This window comes from Hydra vulgaris, chromosome 06, assembly GCF_038396675.1.
Source record: "Hydra vulgaris chromosome 06, alternate assembly HydraT2T_AEP".
Classification (NCBI taxonomy): domain Eukaryota; kingdom Metazoa; phylum Cnidaria; class Hydrozoa; order Anthoathecata; family Hydridae; genus Hydra; species Hydra vulgaris.
The window spans coordinates 19,477,804-19,499,429 of record NC_088925.1 but is presented as its reverse complement, the minus strand read 5'-3'; the positions used below and the strand labels follow the sequence as shown (position 1 = coordinate 19,499,429).

General features: G+C 27.3%; 1 protein-coding gene across 4 annotated transcripts in view; it reads right to left on the bottom strand.

Moving 5' to 3' along the window:
* Positions 1-21,626, bottom strand: part of LOC100207689 (uncharacterized) — a 37,368-nt gene that overhangs the window by 4,045 nt on the left and 11,697 nt on the right. For 3 of the 4 annotated variants that reach the window (XM_065799466.1, XM_065799463.1, XM_065799465.1), the window contains 5 exons: positions 10,586-10,761; positions 7,933-8,372; positions 7,701-7,863; positions 2,212-2,359; positions 1,076-1,169 (listed from right to left, as the gene is read on the bottom strand). In XM_065799466.1, coding sequence (XP_065655538.1) covers positions 1,076-1,169; positions 2,212-2,359; positions 7,701-7,863; positions 7,933-8,372; positions 10,586-10,689 — 949 coding nt within the window. In that variant the 5' untranslated portion in view covers positions 10,690-10,761. Of the gene's footprint in view, positions 1-1,075; positions 1,170-2,211; positions 2,360-7,700; positions 7,864-7,932; positions 8,373-10,585; positions 10,762-16,439; positions 16,804-21,626 lie in introns of those variants that run through there. The other variant, XM_065799464.1, reaches the window with a different exon arrangement.

The following is a 21,626-nucleotide window of genomic DNA, read 5'->3' as shown; positions in this document are numbered from 1 at the left end:
TTTTTTTGTATTGATGAGGAATGCAAAAATATAAATTGCTATCAGTTTGTATAATTTTAATGTAACACAAATACATTGTCTCTATATGAATATGTCTATGTAATGCATGCATATACTATTATTTATAACTTTTTAATATTATATATTAATATTTATTTGTTCAGATTGTTTGGATAAGGCGTTTACTTCAAACACAGAATGTCTGTGGTTCAAATCCCACTACTTCACAATTTTTTTATCTTTTTTAAACAGCTCCTCACTTATGGTCTACTAAGTTATTGGTGAAATATACATAAACAATTATTAGTAATTATTATTAACAATTGCATAACAGTTAATAATTGTTATTAATAATTGTTTACGTATATTTCACCAATAATATAGCAGACCAAAAGGAAAAGTGGGTAGAATTAAGCGCACAGAGTTGAATGTTAAAAAGCAACAGGTATCCAAAATTACAAAGCACTAAAAAATTGGTGATAAAAAACATACAGGAATATAAAGGTAATATGAAACAATTGAGGCTATGTGAAAAATGTGTAGACAGCATGGCCTAATTTAAGCTTAAAAACTATGTATATACATGTGGGCGCCATACTTAGAAAATACATTGAGAAGCTTAAATGATATTAAAAATCTGAATGATGTGTATCAGTCAAAAACATACAGTAGAAAAAAAATTTTATATACCAAAAAAAAAATATAAATGGTTACAAAGCAAATATATGACCAGCGGTATTTAAATATTTAAAAATATGGATAATGGTGGGATTCAAACCATGAATATATATATATATATACACATACACACACACATATATATATAAACACACACACACACACACACACACACACACACACACACACACATATATATATTTATATATATATATATATATATATATATATATATATATATATATATATATATATATATATATATATATATATATATATATATATATATATATATATATATATATATATAAACACACACATATGTATATATACATTTTAAAAGAAAAACAAGTATAAACCATAACCAAAAGCCAAAATAAGAGTAAACCATACCTACCAAAACCAGTCATCCAAACATAGGCACCAACATAACATCTAATAGAATTAAATGTTTCATTTGCATCAAAGTAATGATACCAGACAAATTGCACCTGCAAAAAAATTTTTATATTTAATAGAATAGAACCTTGGGTTATTTTATTTTATACTTATATGACAATAGTAGTAACTATAAAGTTAGAGTTAAAGAAATAGGCAATGAGATTTAAAATGCTAACCCATATGGATAATAGATATTACTGCAAAAAAACAATAACGTCCAAATCATTTTAAATATCTATCAAATGTTCAAATAAACTTGAAATAATTTTAATTAAATACATATTTATATAAATATCAAAAAATATATATGATTTCATTAAATTTATATGATTTGTTACTTTATTATAATGCATTTCAATAATATAAAAACATAAGTAAAGATCAAAGTTATTTTATTCAATTTTCATAAATTTTATGTTGCGAATGCATACTTTAAAAAAACAATTTTATTTCCAACAAGACTGTAAGCAACTACTATTTAATTAAAAAAAAAAAACATTTGACAAAAAACTTAAGAAACAGTATGAGTTATTTTTTAAAGAAAAACATGAAGACAAAAGAGAATTTCAAAGCATTAATGTCTGAGGAAAAAAACTAGATATAAGCTTTTTGAACAATTTAAATAGTGAGTAGGATTGCATTTTGGCAGATAAAAAAGAGATGATAGCTTGCACAAGGAATAATCATGGTAGTATTTATAGAAAAGAGATATAAGCATATTCCAATAGATAAATAATAATAATAACAAAAAAAAATAAAAACATAAATAAAACCACACAAATAATCAAATCAACTATAAAAATTAACAAACAAAAAACTAGAAAAAGATTTTAAAAATTCAAGTCACAAGATATAATGTAGTGATAAGAAAAAGATCTTTAAAATGCACAAAAAATGTATTTGTGTACTTTAATACACAAATATAAGAATATACAATACAATATATGACTATACAAACATATGATTGTTTATCAACATTTATATATTTAATATATTCAAAAAATAATCAACAAAAAAACATTTTAAAGTTGATTTAAAACACAAATGTTTTAAGTTAACTTTAATTTTTTCAAATCAATATAGAATCACAACCTGCATCCATCCTTTCCACTCTTCAGTTTGATCTCGATTTAAAAACTTATCTTTCGTCTTACGGATTGTAAAGATAACTGCAACAAAAACCAAGACAAAAAACAAAAAAACAAACATGTCACGAGAATATTGTTTGTTGACTTTTGGCCTAAATAAAAATTTGTAAATAAAACAAAAATTATAAGTAATTATTCTACAACTTAGGTACAATTTTTTATAAAACATAAACAATTATTTAATCGCAACAACCAAAAAATATAAAACTCAAATGTTAAGATATTTTCAGATCAAAAACAATTGATTATGATCATCGCAACTGATAATAATACTAAGTTTTTTATATTTTTAGACTCAAACAAACTAACAATGATTTGAGTACATGATTTTTGATTGATTGAAAAAGAAACAACCAAATTACTTTTAGTTACAATTTAATTGGTTATAACTTTAGTTTTTAACTATATTTTTATACGTTTTTTAAAGCAACAGCATTAAAACATTTGTATTTGGCAAGCATTTTAAAGCTTTTTTTTATTAAAAAGAGTGCCAACAAAAATAAAAACTTTTATTTAAATTTTCTGGTATCTTCTCAAAACTTGTAGTTAAAACATGTGTAGGTAGTTGAAATATATATATATATCAACCCTCGGAATTAGGAAAAATGAGGACGGCAATAAATTGCCGACCTCATACGAAGGTCTTACCATAAAACATAGAAACGAGGTCGACAATTTTTTGCCGACCTCAAACACTTTCAGGTCTGCAGTTAAGTCAGCATTGCCAAATGCCGACCCTAATTCCAAGGGTTAATATATATATATATATATATATATATATATATATATATATATATATATATATATATATATATATATATATATGAATATTTGTTAAATTTCAGGACATATTAGGATTATGAAATTTACTGAAAAGCAAAGTTGACTTTGGCTTCAACTTCGGTGCCAAATGTGAAATAGAAATTTGGCTTTCAGTTAAATTTGGAAATTAAATTTGAGGATAAAGTTACATCTCACATATAGTTTCAGATTTTGAAGAACTTTTTGACTGTTGTTCAAAAAGTTCCATTCTGTGGAAATTTCTGCTGACAAAACATCTACATTCCACCAAATGATTCTAGGGATTTTCAATCTTCATAATTCTAATTAAAAATTACCTGATTTTTTGATCTTTTGAATAATCTTATATTTATAAGCAATCTCAAATTTTTAAATCACTTTGTTTTTGTTTTATACTTTCATGAGCCTGAAATTTGATATATTTTATTACTAAAACAATTTTAAATTTTCAGTTTTTTTATTTTATATTGTTATGAAATTTGCTACATATGTGTTTACTTTTACAAATCAAAAAATACTATAAAGAAGATGACATAAAGAAGATAAGATGAAGAAGATAGTATGAAGAAAATGACATGAAGAATACCACCTTGTGCAATTGCTCATATGCTGGATCCATTCTTTCGAAGCAAACTTCTTAAACGAAGAATGACAGATATAAAATGACCAAAAAATGCATCTAACTTGAACATGATCTAAACTTATCTGTTAAGGAAATTGATTCACCCTCTTCTTCTGAAGAATATCTACTAATACTCTAGATTCTGATAAAATTGACTTCTACTAACTTCTGGGTACTCTTACTCAGGACGGTCTTAGTTCCAGACCGAAATCTAAAAACACTTCTGACATTTAAACAGAAGATTATCTAGGTCATATTTTAAAAATCCAGAAAATTTATTCAGAAAAATATCCGGAAAATATTTTAAAGAAATAAAGGGAAAAAATCCAGAAATATAAATGCATACTGTGTTATTAACGATGTCTTACGCATTTGAAAAGATACTCATTTTTACATGCGTATAAATAATATATCAGAATGTGCTTGCTCAACTGCTGGGCATGTGGTGAATCAACGGCGTGCATCTTTGGGACTAGATATAGTGGACATGCTAGTATTTTTAAACCGTAATTGGGACTTGTGTAACCTGGACACTTCAAGCATAAAAATTTAGATTTAAATGAAAAAGAACAACTATTATAAAAAATTATTTTTTTAAACTGGTACCAGGGTACCTGTCAGTTCTTTTGACGAGTACCCGACCAGGCATCTTCACAATTTTTGACAGCCCTAATGATAAGCTAGCTAATTTAAATATAGAAAGCCCAAATTCAGCTTTTTATTAAATGCTATTTTAAAGTCAAAATCGGGCTATAAGTTAAATTCGGTTTGAAAAGTTTAATTTCAGATTTCGAATAAATTTGGCCTAATAGTAAAAATTCATCTTCAAGTAAAATATGGTCTTAAAAAGTCAACTTTGCTGTTCCTTAAATAATTGTAAATTTTTGTAACTTTGTAAAATTGTTGAATTTGGTTATTTATTTGCTTATATATATATATATATATATATATATATATATATATATATATATATATATATATATATATATAATGGAAAAAGGTATGCCAAGCAAAAGAAACAATAATTGAATTTTTGAAATTTGAAAAAAGATTTATTTCTTTTAAATAAATATATAAATAATAAAAAAGCACTAGAGGCCTTTCACTATTTTCATCAGTAGTGCTATGTTTAATGCTTTATTTTTTTATATTACTGTAGAAAGTTAGATAATAGAAAAATTAAATTGCTATATTGTAACTATGAGTTACCATTGTAACATTTTTTAAAAAAAGGAAGTCTCAATTAAATGTGTCATGTTTTTGTTTATGTAAATGACTTTCATATGACAACAAATTTTTTTCACTTTTGATTTCAAGGAAAACAAAGAGTTGGAAAAAAGGTTCTATAGTTTTGTTGTGCAATCTCTGGCATTCAAATACATGATTGTCAAATTGGTCTGTAGAATTTCCTGTTCTGCAACTGGAAATATGACCATTAGTACGGTTTCTTAAATTATTTGTTTTTCCAGTGTAAGTAGATAAACCATTACATGATAAACACTTTAAATAATAAATAACATTTTTGCTATTACAAGTAATGCGACTTTTAATATTCCAAATAGTTCCATTAGACGTCTAAAACTTATCAACTTCTTGTAAATATAATTGGCAAATTTTACAACGAATATCTTTACATTTGAATAAACCCGTTTTTTTGATAGATGAAATAGAATGAAATTTTGAAGAAGTTAGTTGTCTAAGTAAATTTGGTGGTTGTTTGTAGGCTATTACTAGATGTATATTTGAAAAAACCTCCTTTACCCTTGCATTAGTAGATAGACTAAGTAAAAGGTTAGTTTCTGTTAAAATAGGCTGGCAGTTTAAATTGCTATAAAATGTAGTTACCAGAGGAAAAACTTCTTTGGATTTTTTTAAAGGTGCTGGTCCTTGTAATTTGGCATTATGAAATGCTTTTTCTATAATATTATCTGGGTAAAGACATTCTTTTAACCATAATTTTAGTTCCGTTAAACGTAGTTTTTCTGTAGCATAATCCGAGGTAAAAACAATTATTCTTTTAGCAAGATTATATGGTATATTCTTTTTTATGTGGAAAGGATGAAAACTATTGTAATTTAAATAGTCGTGGGTATTTGTTTCTTTGTAAAATATATCTGTTTTGATATGTTTATTGTTTTTAAGAATAACTGATACATCTAAAAAATTAATGACATTGTAGATATTTCCGTTTTTATTGTATTGTGTACCTAAATCAATCGTAAAATTAATTGAATTATGTAGTTCTTTTAGAGAACTTTTAAACTTGGCGATGTCTAGATTTTTTGGCCATATGTTAAAACCATCATCAACATATCTAAAATAAAACTGTTCAATATTTTTAACTTCTTCTTTTGAAAAGTATTTTGGTAAGATTTTCGGAAAAAGCAAAGTTTCTTCTAAAAATCCAAATCCAGTTTTATTTTAGATATGTTGATGATGGTTTTAACATATGGCCAAAAAATCTAGACATCGCCAAGTTTAAAAGTTCTCTAAAAGAACTACATAATTCAATTAATTTTACGATTGATTTAGGTACACAATACAATAAAAACGGAAATATCTACAATGTCATTAATTTTTTAGATGTATCAGTTATTCTTAAAAACAATAAACATATCAAAACAGATATATTTTACAAAGAAACAAATACCCACGACTATTTAAATTACAATAGTTTTCATCCTTTCCACATAAAAAAGAATATACCATATAATCTTGCTAAAAGAATAATTGTTTTTACCTCGGATTATGCTACAGAAAAACTACGTTTAACGGAACTAAAATTATGGTTAAAAGAATGTCTTTACCCAGATAATATTATAGAAAAAGCATTTCATAATGCCAAATTACAAGGACCAGCACCTTTAAAAAAATCCAAAGAAGTTTTTCCTCTGGTAACTACATTTTATAGCAATTTAAACTGCCAGCCTATTTTAACAGAAACTAACCTTTTACTTAGTCTATCTACTAATGCAAGGGTAAAGGAGGTTTTTTCAAATATACATCTAGTAATAGCCTACAAACAACCACCAAATTTACTTAGACAACTAACTTCTTCAAAATTTCATTCTATTTCATCTATCAAAAAAACGGGTTTATTCAAATGTAAAGATATTCGTTGTAAAATTTGCCAATTATATTTACAAGAAGTTGATAAGTTTTAGACGTCTAATGGAACTATTTGGAATATTAAAAGTCGCATTACTTGTAATAGCAAAAATGTTATTTATTATTTAAAGTGTTTATCATGTAATGGTTTATCTACTTACACTGGAAAAACAAATAATTTAAGAAACCGTACTAATGGTCATATTTCCAGTTGCAGAACAGGAAATTCTACAGACCAATTTGACAATCATGTATTTGAATGCCAGAGATTGCACAACAAAACTATAGAACCTTTTTTCCAACTCTTTGTTTTCCTTGAAATCAAAAGTGAAAAAAATTTGTTGTCATATGAAAGTCATTTACATAAACAAAAACATGACACATTTAATTGAGACTTCCTTTTTTTAAAAAATGTTACAATGGTAACTCATAGTTACAATATAGCAATTTAATTTTTCTATTATCTAACTTTCTACAGTAATATAAAAAAATAAAGCATTAAACATAGCACTACTGATGAAAATAGTGAAAGGCCTCTAGTGCTTTTTTATTATTTATATATTTATTTAAAAGAAATAAATCTTTTTTCAAATTTCAAAAATTCAATTATTGTTTCTTTTGCTTGGCATACCTTTTTCCATTATATATATATATATATATATATATATATATATATATATATATATATATATATATATATATATATATATATATCCAACTTTTTTGGTATAATACCTGATTTTAGTTTATAAATCAGGTATATTAATCTTAAAAAACAAATGACACATCGACTTTTTTTTAATATAAATATGGAAATGGTTTTTAAAATTTATATTAAGAGTGTTTTTAAAATTAAATTATTTTTTGTGTTTAATGAACTATGTTAATAACATAATACATACCACATATGCAAAAAGTCTGAAAGAAAAATGTAAAACATAAACCAGCCAAAAATAAACATTTTCAGCAGAAACTTTTCAAAAGATGGCTGCTCTTTATCTTGTGAAGTGCAGAGTTTCAAAAAACCTGATTTCAACTTTGCTATGTGAACTTTAAAAACTGCACCTAAAGAAACAAAATAGTTTAGCAATTTAAATATATTTTAATGTATAGTAATCATCCAACTATACTTGCCTTCTTTGTCTTTTTTTGGAGATGACAAATTTATTTCTTCTCTTGATTTAGTAACAATTGCATTTTTTTCATTTATTTTCTCAACTTTGATCGTTACATTATCACAATCTACTTTGGTCAAAGAAATATTGAATGCTTCTGGGTCTAAATAATCTTTCCTTTTCGACGGACTGCAACTTGGTGAAATTTGTTTTGAAGGACTTTTAAAAAGTCTTGAAAGTTTTTCAGTTTGATGCTTGGGATTAACTAACTGTAGATTGTGGCTAGATAAAAATTTTCCAGGGGATTTTTTATTAATGTTGTCATGAGGCTGCCCCGTGGAACTGATTAAATGTTTTAAAACTTTTTTTAATTGTATAATAATCCAAAACAAAGCAGTGGTAATCCAAAAGACAAACAAAGCTTTCTGATGAATAGTCAATGGATGGTTTGCAGGTAGTCTAAATAAAAAATGAAGTTAAGACATTATAGCTACAAAAAAAAAAAGAAAAAGTGTATCGTGTAAAGATTCACTATATAAAACAAAGATCACTATAAAGACAGCATAATTAAGAAGATTTTTAAAAAGATATATTAAAAAAAAAAAATTGTAATATATAAACACATGGGCTAAATACATATGAGCTAAAACCTAATTTTTAAAAATGTTTAAAATGCATGAATAACAACTGGTACATATTGGTAAATTTTAGAAAATAAAAAGATATAAAACTGTATATTCAACTGTATATTGAAAATTTATACTCAAGCATAGATGCACTTAAGCAAGAGTAACTTAAAAAAAAAATTAAGCAAGAGCTGAATGTCAGATGTATGGAGTCTATTAAATCGATGTTTTATTTAAATGTACTATATATACAACAAAGATTTGTAACAAAAACAGCATATATAATAAAAGAACCAAGACAAAATGATGCAGATAACAATGTAAAGGCAAACTTAATGTGTGTGTGTGTGTGTGAGTGTGTGTGTGTGTGTGTGTGTGTGTGTGTGTGTGTGTGTGAGTGTGTGTGTGTGTGTATATATATATATATATATATATATATATATATATATATATATATATATATATATATATATATATATATATATATGTATATGCATATATATACATGTATATATATATGCATATATATATATATGCATATATATATATATATATATGCATATATATATATATATATATATATATATATATATATATATATATATATATATATATATATATATATATATATATATATATATATACACACATATATATATACTACTGTGATCAAAAAGTAAGGTGAATTTTTAATTTAAACTTCCGGCCTTATTCGAATCGTCCAATCTTTTTTATTTTTAAGTTGGTAGGAATGTCATTAACATTTGCGCCAAATTACATGTCAAACTCATAATTTTTTTTTTTTGTTTACGCTTGTTTCTGAAGTACTAAAAGTGCATTTGGCGATTTTCACGATGTCTAATTTTGTTGAGCAAAGAAGTGCTATTAAATTTTGTTTGCGGAAACGTATCGAATGCTGCAAAAGGCCTTCGGTGAAGAGACTATGTCTAAAAAAATGTTTACAAGTGGTACAAAGACTTCAAAGAAGGCCGAGAACGTGTTGATAACTTGGAACGCTCCGGCGACCATCGACTTTGATTGATGATCGCCACATCAACAAAATCAAAGAATTGGTGCTTGCAAATCGTCGGTTAACCATTCGAGACCTTGTTGACATGGTTGGAATATCATTTGGGTCGGTGCAAGCGATTTTGAAGGATCATTTTGGCCTCAGAAGACTCAAATCACGTTTGGTGCCGAAATTTCTTAATTTCTTTGAAAAAGAGCGTCGCGTTAAAACGTGTGAAGCAATGCTTTCTGACTATCAAGACCTCTACAAACAAATTATTACTGGTGATGAGACTTGGGTCTACGCATACGACCCTGAAACAACCGACCAATCGAGCAACCACGTCAAAGTCGCTCAAAAATCAAGGTCATGTTGACTGTTTTCTTTGATTATTGTGGTGTCGTGCACTACGAATTCCTTCCAACTGGCCAAACTGTCAACAAGGAATATTATTTAAGCGTTATGCGACGTTTGCGTGAAGCTATTCGCAAAAAGAGACCGGAATTATGGGCCAATAATTCTTGGATTTTGCACCACGATAATGCGCCTTCGCACACAGCACTGGTTCTTCGTGAGTTTTTCGCCAAAAACTCTACCCATGTTGCTCCACAACCACCGTATTCGCCTGACTTAGCACCGTGTGACTTCTGGCTGTTCCCAAAGCTCAAGAGACCACTCCGGGGAAATCGTTTTGAGTCCATTGAAGAGATCCAACGTGAATCGGCACGCGCATTGAAGGCTATCCCTACCGAGGACTTTTCGGCATGCTTCGAAGACTGGAAAAAACGTTGGCAAAAGTGCATTGGGGCCGGGGGGGGGGGATTATTTTGAGGGGGACGATACAGATTTGGAAGAATAAATAAAGATTTTTCATTTTATAAAAAAATTCACCTTACTTTTTGATCACAGTAGTATATATATATATATATATATATATATATATATATATATGCATAATTTTGTTTCAATTTTTTGTGATATATGCTGTATTTATTTATTTAACTGAATTTCAATTATTTTAAATAAACCAAAATTACCTTCCATAAGAATTGATAAAGTTTAAGTAAATATTATGATCTCTATAGTGTAACCTTCCAGGATCAGGATCAACTTCATGAGAATGAGCAGGACTGTCTGCCATAATTTACAGTGGTGACATCATTGTAAACACATTATTCAAAATAATGGCTTGATCTTCAGTGAATTATAAATCCTAGAAAAAAAACCTAATAATAAAACAAATTATACTTTTATTTTAAAGACAAAGTTTTAAATCTAAGTAAAACTAAATCAACTAAAATAAAAAGAAATACATATAAAAATAAATAAACAAATAAACATTAATATTTCAAAATCAATTTTATGTATTTTAATTTTTACTTTTTATGCCTAATATTTTTTAAATTTAAAAAATAAGATCAGCATCCATTTTTATTACAATAAAGATATTACTGGAAAAAATTTAATTTTCTCAATATATTGAGATGATAAATGCATCCAAAACATAAACAGACATGATAATTTAGGCCTCAAAAATATTCTACCTGATAATTTGAAGTAAAAACCAAGCACATCATTTTTAAAGCAAAAGCTAAATAATAATAAAATCCTAAATGAAGCTATAGGTCATAATGCAACAGAAAAGGGTGCTCTCTATGCTTAAACAACGCAAAAAAAAAAAAAAAAAAAACTTTACAAATAAAAAAGTTACTGCTAGTATTTGTGAAAAATGTTGTACTGTTGAGAAGAAGCCACAATAGTAAAGCTGCTATAATTTCTCTTTCAGCCATACAACAAAAGAACAAACAAAATGTAAAAAATGTGTTGTATTATTTGGTTTATTAGAAAAACAACAACTAAAAAACTGGCCGATTGTACATTAAATGTTGGTAATTATTGGAATATAGGTAATATTTATAGGGCAACACTCGAACTAAGTCCTCTTCTTTACATCTTTTTGAATTATTATTCACTACTGACCTCTTATTTAAACCATATAAGCAATCCATTGCAAAGATAGCATCTGTTAAGGTCTTATTGTATTGTGCAATATTATCATTCAACAATGTTATTTTACTTTTTCTTTATGCTCAAAAGTACTTTATTTTTTTTTTTCTTGAACATTTTTTGGAATTCTCCTCTATCTTCATGTTTTCCTCACTTAATTTACAGTTTTCTGCCTCTTTTTTGCTCATAAATCTTTCTTGAATTTCTAATGAAATGGAGAAGTTCAAACCTTGGGATCTTATAAGCTACAACTATTAAAGCTTATAAGCTACAACTATTAAATTAATATTCCATACCTTCCGGTGATAGTTTAACATCTTGTTTAAAAGATAGATTACTTTAAATTATTATCCATCAATAAATTTATGTTTATTTAATAGTAACTTTTTATTATCTTTAAGAAATTATCTTTATATTTTTGATAACAACATTTTTAATTGTTTTTGATATAACAACTTTATTTAATATTATCATAAATTGTACATCACTTAAATTTTAAACTTTAAAATAACCTAATTAACGTCAGTTAGTTGATTAATTCATTCCATTATTTAGTTATTTATTTTCTATTAAATAATTTATCAATAAAATTATATAAAAGTGCATATTAATAACAGAGAATTTAATGTTGCTAAAAGCTCATAGAATATAATTATAGTGGCATTGGTGAGAAGAAGAACAGTACTAGTCCATTTTTTGTTATTTGCACTTTTTTTCATAATTTCATTTAACTTATGTTGATCTTTCTATGTACTACAAAAATAATATTAGTTCATCTTTCTTTCATTTTTTTTTTGCCATAAAGTAGATTTAAAGTTTTTAGTCGAAGTAGATTTATTACCATAAAGTAGATTTAAAATTTAGTCGAAGAACAATACTTGTCAATCATTAGTACTGATTTTCTACTTAATTCTTATAACGTGCCAAATCAAGTTTAATAAATTCTATCACCAGAATGCGCCCAAGTTTATAAAATGTCAGTTTAGTACTAACATAGGTAATTGATAAAAAATGTTATTGTTTTGTTTAATTTGAGTTAAATAATTATTTAGAGATTATTTGAATTGTTGTTGGAAAATTCTGTTTAATAATCAAGAGTGATTCAGAAACAACATTCAATGAAGAAAATAAATTGCCAATAAAAGGAAAAAATTCATTGTTAAAATTAGGGCACATATTGACTCATTCCCAGTAAAAACTGGATTAAATAAACATTTTTATTATAAAATTAAAAAGTAACAAATCTTTGTAATACAAATCCAAACGTAGCTGCACTATGTTTTGACTTCATGCAAAACCTCCCTCATATGAGGAAACATACCTGTTCAAGAAGTATTTTACTATCATCAGCTTTGGGCAAATACCTTTGAAATTCACAATCTGGGAAATAATACGGGCAACTCTTATGTTTATCATGAAGGACAGGCCCAAAAAGGCCCAAATGAAGTATGTACCTGTCTACAGAACTATATCTTCTGACTTTATTGATGGACTATGTTCAAGAACTTTTAAACTTGTAAAAAATCAAGTTGAGCAACAACTGCCCACCAAGAAAGTTTATCAGAAACTAGTTGCAATAAATGAAAAAAAGATCAATGATATTAAAAAGCTGGAGTATTATATGCCCACAAACGCAACTGAGTTTAAAAAATATATATTCCTGGAAAACAACCAGCAGTGAGGAGGAAGATAATTAACTTTTTTTATTCCCTAATTCGTAAAAATTTGATTGTGAGGAAGAATAGTACTTGTTCAAGGATTTTATTTAATTTTTGTAGCAAGAACAACTTTTTTTTATGAACTACCAATATATTACCAGGTTCTTAGGGAATGGAAGTAAACACCTGCTAAGATAACTGGCATCTAAAGTAAATAGTTTATAAACTATAACTGTTAAAAACTTAAACAATGATTATCTTGAAATTAAAATATTGTACTAGTACTGTTTTTCTTTTCACAGATTCAATTTTCATTAATTTAAAAAGTTAGTGAATGAAAGAGGTAGGTTTTTATAATTTTAGTTCAAAGCAGATAGACAATTTAATAGTTAGATATTTAGATAACATAATTTAAGAACTTTTGCTGAAAAATAAATATAGATAAACTATATTAGTGTGGTTTATATTATCCAGTTTTCAGTTTCCTTTAAACTTGTTAAAAAACTTAAGCTAAGCAAGTGCTTGTTTGTTTTGACTTCAAAAATTATTTCTACATTGAATTTTTTTATTTTCCATACAAATATAAGTACATATAGACTAAGTAAGTAATTTTTTTTAACTTCTTTACTACCTGAGTATGTAATCAACCAGTTAAAACACTGATATTTGTAGAGCAAATAAAGGTAGAAATTTTAGCAAAGTAAAATGACAGTTGGATAAAATGTCTATAAAGTTTTTTATAAATAGCTCTAAAACTCACTTTAATACTGAAGTTCTATTTAACACTTAGAACGAATTGCATTTCTAAGAGAAATGTGGCTCTGTTGATTATTAATTAGTTTAATTAGTTTATAAAAATAAAGTTAAAAACTGTTCAAAAAGGTGATTAAAACAATCAAATAGCATTGATCAAATAAAAAAAATCTATGTTTTAATTTTACATTATGCAGATATAATTTTAACTAAAAACATAAGTTATTTACTTGTAAAAATAGTTAAAATATCTCTTTAAATACAGCTTTGATAATGGAGCTTAATGCCCTTTTTATTGAGCAGAATGGTTCCAACATAAAAAAAAAAGAGGAAAGAGGCAGGAAGTTTTATGCAACTAGCCAGACAATGACAGATGTCTAAAATTCTGTCATATATAAGTAGATGTTTGTAGTAAACGACTGGGATTGATATTTGACCGGGGCTGGGGCTGATAAAATATAGCCAGGGCCAGGTTTGAGACTGGGACTGCATAAACATTTATACATCCTAAAGTACATTTCTTTTTTCAAAACTTATGGATGATTTTGTATATATGCATTTATAAACATCATTATGATCAACATGATTATCATGATCATCATCATGATCATCATCATAATCATCATCATTGCCATCATTATCATCATCATCATCATCATCATCATCATCATCATCATCATCATCATCATCATCATCATCATCATCATCATCATCATCATCATCATCATCATCATCATCATCATCATCATCAGGCTTCAGCCTTCCTCTTTTATGCTCTTTTTTTGGGGCCAGGGCCGGATTTGCAAAAAGTCTCATTTTTAGCCGGGGCCAGGGCCCCGGTCGTTTACTAGATGTCAGACATCCAAGCATTATTACAAGTACTTTCCAGCACTAGTGCTCATAATGCTACATGTATTGCTGTCAACACCATTGTCAACTGCAGCATTATCAACAGAATCATGACCTTTATCTTTAGCACATTCAGAAAGATCACAGACACCAATGTCTACTTTATCCTCAGGAAAGTCTTCTAATAGAGACTTTTTTTTCAAAGAACTGCAACCCAGATTTGAGCAAACTTATGGGCATGGTAGGTCAACTAGAGTCAAGTTTTGCAACAGAGAAGGCTTAACAGGTGATAAATCTTTGAAGCAACTAAAAGAAAAAACAGCAAAAAAAGATATTGCTCCAAAAAAAAAGACCATTCAAAAAAAAAAATTCTCCCTGCTGGAGATTATAGGGACAGTGGTAAGGACAACGACAATGTGTTTAAGTGTGGTATTTATAGAGGTCAAAGAGAAGAATAGATGTGCTGTGACTTATGTGAAGTTTGATACTATAAGTTGTTTCTACAAAAAATGATGCTTGGAAATTCGTATTTGTTTTGTTTATTATTTTTATAAAAAATAAAACTGGCGATCTCCAACTTACTCTCATTTAATTCTATAAAATATAAATATTTTAAACAAATAAAAAATGGTATACATTAGTAATGTTGACAAAGAATAAATAAAGTTTGAAGTAGAATCACGCACGGAACAGAAAAACTTAAACTTTAGTTACAATATAAATATACTTTAATTCCTCGGAGAATGTAAGTTTCAGCAATATACTTTTTTTTTTAAATAATATTTTAAACATTAGTAAAGATTTCCAGAAAGTTACAGGATTGCACTATGTATCATAGAGTCACAGCAATTGTTTAAATACAGTTCATAAATGATCACCCATGGAAGTCACGCAAAAAAATTGCAAATTTTTCAATTTCATGTAGTTATTTTTATGAAAATAAACTGCTTGTGAGTATTTCAAATGATATGTTATACTTCTACGACTCATTTAATATATTTTTGATGAGAAATAGCACTTATCAAATATTTCTAGCTTGAGTATAGCGTTTTGAAAATTATTGTATATTTTTCAAACTAGTGCGGCATTTACACACCAAAAAAAAAATAAAAGATAAAAATATATTATAAATAATTTAATTTATTCAGGTAGCCTAGAATATGGTAAAAAATATTTTTGTTATAATAGTATGCATATTGGTTTAAGTCCCAGCTTCTAATTGTTAAAACAAAGAGTGCCCTAAAATTAGCTGCACAGAAATTCAAGGTGGAGCTGAAATTGAAGCCATGGACTGTATCTGCGAGAATTCCCTAAAAATAATGATAAAATATATGTTTTACATACTGGAGCTTATTGCCCCAATTTTATAAAATTTGAGTCAACATTAGTTGTAACTTTTTAGCTTTTTATTCACTATATGACTTAAAATTTTTCTGAATAAAAGTTTTGCACATATAGAAATATGTGTTGTCTATCACTTAAAAATATTTCCAATTTGAATTTAATATTTATCTACTTATTTCTAAGAGAGAAAAAAAGTTCAGAACAGGGGGCTTAATTCCCCCTGTTACCCTATATTTTTTCTATTTAATATAAACACAAACATATAATATAACATAATCACCTCAACGAGTTACTAAAATTCTTCATTTTTGTAAACATATCAATAGAAAGTCTGATGTACAACATAAATTGAATTTTTTTAACTTCTTGTGAGCAAGACATGTTTATTAATTACAAAAACTTCATTAGTTAGATTAATGCCGTGTTTTCCATTTCTCGAAAAGTTATTGCATAAATGATTAATCCCTTCATTAAAACTTTATCTTACTTCAGTTTTTTAAAATTTAACTACATTTTTCACTTTTTCTAATTTTTTCCTTTTTCTACATTTTTTGCTAAGAAATTTGGAAAAAAAATAATTTCATAGTGTTTATCCACACTTAGTTTAAATTTAACGTTTGTTAACGAGATATTTTAAATTTATTAAAATAAACACATTATATATAGTACCAACGGCAACCGGAAAAAAGCATTTAAATGGCACAGTGCGAATTTTTATGAATTACCCGATGTCTTCAAACCAAGGCGATCTATACTGAAGGCTTATTCATCGCGCAACCGTAAGCCGTGACTGGGGCCTATTTTAATATTCTAAAAATTGCGAATGTGAAAAACTCACATTAAAAAACTTGCTAGAGAATTTTTAACTTTTTTAACTTAGTCTTGTTTATTCTTCTATATTTCCAATAACTTTGTATTATTAATGTTTTTTAAATTATAAATTTTTGTAAATAATTTTAAAACACTGTATTTTTACACTGTATTTGACAAAAAAGTGTTTGAAAATCTTATGTTATGGTTTGCATATTTTTATATTCTTTTAAATAATTATACTTTACAGATGCTAAAAAAGTGTTGTGTATATGGCTGCAAAACTAATTACCAAAGTGCCAAAAATAATAAATGCTTTGAAAAAATACCAGTTTATCGAAATATTTGGATAAAAAGTATTCCAAATTCTAATCTTTTAGTTTCAGATGAAACTGTTATTTGCCAATTACATTGGCCAACAGTTTTTGAAAAAGTTGCTGTTCAAGGAAAACAAAGACCAAAAATGCCACCATCTGTATGGTCAGGAATACCCTCAAGTCAAATACCTACTCCTTTTACCACGTCATCGCACAACATGGAAATCTTTAAGCATTGTTAGAAATGTTAGAACTGATGAACTTAGCACTTTTTTATTGGCTGATACAGCAACATATATTGATTTTAAAAATGTTTTATTAAATAATCTCAGGGTTTTTTCAGTTTTAATAATAGCATATATGATTGAAAAAACAATTAATGTTCAATCTATTACGTTTTATGATGGTATTCCTTTATTTCTTGTTAAAATTTTTGAGAATTTACATTTTGAAACATTTCATTGTGGAATAAAATGTTTTATAAAAAGTTTGTGTAAAAATCGTATAAATATTGTTGATTCTTGGTCAAAGTTTGAGGAAATACTACATTTTTTAAATGTCATAGAAATAGATCATAAGAAAAACATTCAGCAACAAATATCAGTTATGTCTGCAAAACTTATTGGAAAAAAAATATATGAATCAGATACAATTATACGTAGTTTTGAATATTTTTCAACATCTCGTGCTTTATACAATAAACTAAGAAACGATATTCAATTGCCATCGGTTAGTACTTTGACACGCATAACATTAAAAGTTTGCAAAATTGATGATGCTAATTTCTTAGACTCAGTTTTCAAAAACATTGAAGAAAAACAAAAAATTTGTTTAATCATTCATGATGAAGTATATGTCAAAAAAATGATGCTTTACCATGGTGGAACATTGTTTGGTAAATCTTTAGATGATCCATCATTATTGTCTAAAACTGTGTTGGGAATTATGATAGTATGTCTCAAAGGATAGTATGTCGTGGAGCTGATGTAAGACACAATGATCAACTAGAAGCACCTATTTGTAGTCCTGATGATTGCTGTCTTAATACTCTACTTCAGTTTGGTGATATGGCTCTTAAAATGTGTTGTAAAAATGGCAGAAGAGTGAAGCAGTTATCTAATGACACTGCAAAATTAATTCACCATACTTGCTATGGTATTGTCGAGCTATGTAAATATTTATTAGCAACAAGTCATGATTATGTTCTTCTTATGTATGTTTACAAGTGACCACTTAGAAAAAGAATTTGGGAAATTGAGACAAGGTTCCGGGGTGCCTACTTTATAAATGTTCAACAAGTTATAGAAAAATTGCATATAAATAACACATCACTGTTGTTATCTTTAAATAATGACATAGATTCTTTTGATTTTAGTTCAGGTCATGAGTGTGCTTCTTGTACATATGTTTTATGTGAAGCAGATAGTGAAATATTTGACAAGTTAGAAAAACTAGAGTCATCAATTTCTGATACTACCACAATGTCTTTGATTTGTATTGATGGTTATGTATGTAGAAATGAATATAATGAAAACATTTTGTTCAGTCAAACATTACTTTATTATGAAAAGTTTGGTGAGTACCTCAAGTCTATAGATCGTGGTGGTCTTAAAATTCCACCAGACAATGTTTGCCAATGGGTTTTTTTTTGCTTTGTCTTATTCCATTTGATAAAAGATAAAGTTTCTGAATTTTACTATTTTGAAGTTAATCAAAAACATTGCAACACACTTGCTAATATATTTTTAAACAATTTTTGTGCACAAATTACACCAAGATTTAATAAAGAACCTGCATTAAAAGTTTTAAAGTTATCATAAATTTGTTTAGAAAAAAATCATTTGTATCTGTTGTTGTTAAAATATATGCAAATATTTTCTTTGTTTTAATTTTTTTTTATATATAAAAATTTAACTTTTAATAACATTTTAATATAAATATTTCTAAATAAACTAATTAAACTCATTAAGAGTCATATTTTGACTTCAAAATATAATTTTATAGAAGATTTGCTGATAATCCGTAAAAATACGTCACGGCTTACGGTTGCGCGATGAAAAGGCCTTCAATATAGAGCGCCATGCTTCAAACAAAAGAAGTGATTCAATGATATTGTGAAACATTTTTGGCAAAAAGTGAGACATATATAATTTGTAATGTTACATTTGACTTGATCTAGCTTCTGGAAAAATACATTCATTTAATTTTTCATTTATTTATTTATGTTTTCTTATTTAAGGGCATATTGTCAGTGTCTATTTATTGGACCTGTATGTCCTTTAGAACATGTATTTTTTTTTCTTTTAACTTGTTCTAATAAATCTTTATTTATTTATTTAAACACTCTGTAAAAGTTCTAGCTTTTTTGATCTATAATCGTGTTTTTTTTTTTTTATATATATATAAACTATTGTAATACACACAGTGGGAAAGGAAAGGTTGGACTTGAAATTTTGTGACATGGTGACAATTTTTTTTTATGGTATAATTCGCAAACGAACTCACGTGCGGTCGTGGCACAGTGGTTAGAGCGCTTGCTTTATAGGAAGGAAATCCAGGTTTGAAACGAGCTTTGGACATATTTTCGCGTCACGATAAGGAAGGAGCTCCTTCCTTCACGTCTAGGCGTGAACTTCCTGTTTAAATGCACTTCTGCGGTGCTCTGTGACAAGACCATTAGGTCTTATTGGGGCACCTAAATAACAAAAAGAAAAAAAAAAGTATTAAAGGTTGGTTTTCATTGATTTGGAAAGGTCATACAAATCAGTCATATGACCATACGGGACCAAGTAAAAACATTAACAACAAACAAGTCACTTAAGTTTTTGATATGTTTGAAAATTTTGTCATGAAGAATGAGTGTTATGCTATAAAGATAAAATTATATCGTGATTAGTTGAATTTTTCAAAAGATTTTCACACATTATAAGAAATCTGTGCTGTACTTGTCTTGTTTGATACGACGGGCGAATTCACCGTCCTTTGGTGTTTTCGCTGTTTTCCATAGAATGAAGATAACTAGCTTAAACTGATTGCTGGGAATAAAAATGAAAAATATTTATCTATCATGAGATCCTAAAATATTTAAATTATCCATACTGAATGAAACTGCTACTTTGAGGGACAAATATACGAGCATGACAGCTAAAAGCGCTTCTTTAGGAATTTAATGTATGAAATAACAATCTCTCAAACAAATACAGTGAATTCAACTTTCTACTTGTACAAAAAGACTATCATGATGTACACTGCTGCTGTTAGACATAAATAGGTTAGTTATGATTGATAACAATAAATTGGTTAGTACATAATAGACATAAACAGGTTAGTTTTGATTGATAACTATAAATATGTGAGTATATAATAGACATAAATAGGTTAGTTTTGATTGATAGTCAACTCTATCCTTCCTGTTGCCTACCTTTTCCCAATGAGTAGTCGTTGTTTACGCGAAAACTCTTAGCGCGTTCTAATTCAACAAATAAAAAACTCTCTCTGAAGCTGTTCCAAACAGTAATGGGTTTGAACCTATTTTATTAAATTGCTACTAAAGGCCACCAGGCTCCAAAGTTATCATTAAAAACAAGTCAGTATGTCAAGTATCCATTTTAGTCGAGCAAAAAAAATTTACCAAACCTCTCATCGTCGGAGATTTTAAATACCTCGAAATCAAATGGAACAACTCATGTGGGTACTCTGCCGATAACATGCAGCCACATTGCTCGTAACTGTTCAAGACTGCAAACACGCCAATTTTGTCTCAGAACCATCATTTGGAAAAAATCAGCTTGAGCTTGTATTGCAAATGATCTAACATATGAAGAATACACGGGAAAAAATGGCAACCACATTTTAAAAGTTTTGAGAAAGTATATATTAATCATTTATAAAAGTTTTCATATAAATCATAGATGTAAATTAGAAAAAAAATTTTCTTGATTAATTTATCTGAAGTTTAAATTTTTAATAAAATATTTGTAACTTATATTAAAAAAATTTTTTTTCCCAACTTCATAAAAAGACTTTTATAAAAGATTCATAAATACTTTCTTAAAACTTTTTAAATGCGACTATGCCGTTTTTTCCCGTGTACTCTTTATATATATACACAATGTAAAAGTTGTTTCTCCTCTTGGATCCACTTTAATTAATTTACTGGAATTTTATTTAATTCAGGACTACCATTCAGGCAGTTTCAACTAAAAACCTAAAGCATTTTGATTATAGACATACCAATTTTTAAAGCATGATCATCCAAGTACAAACTATGCGCATAAGGCATCGACATAAGACAAAAAGGTGGATGGCAGCCTTCTTAACTGGCCTAAGCAAAAAAGTTG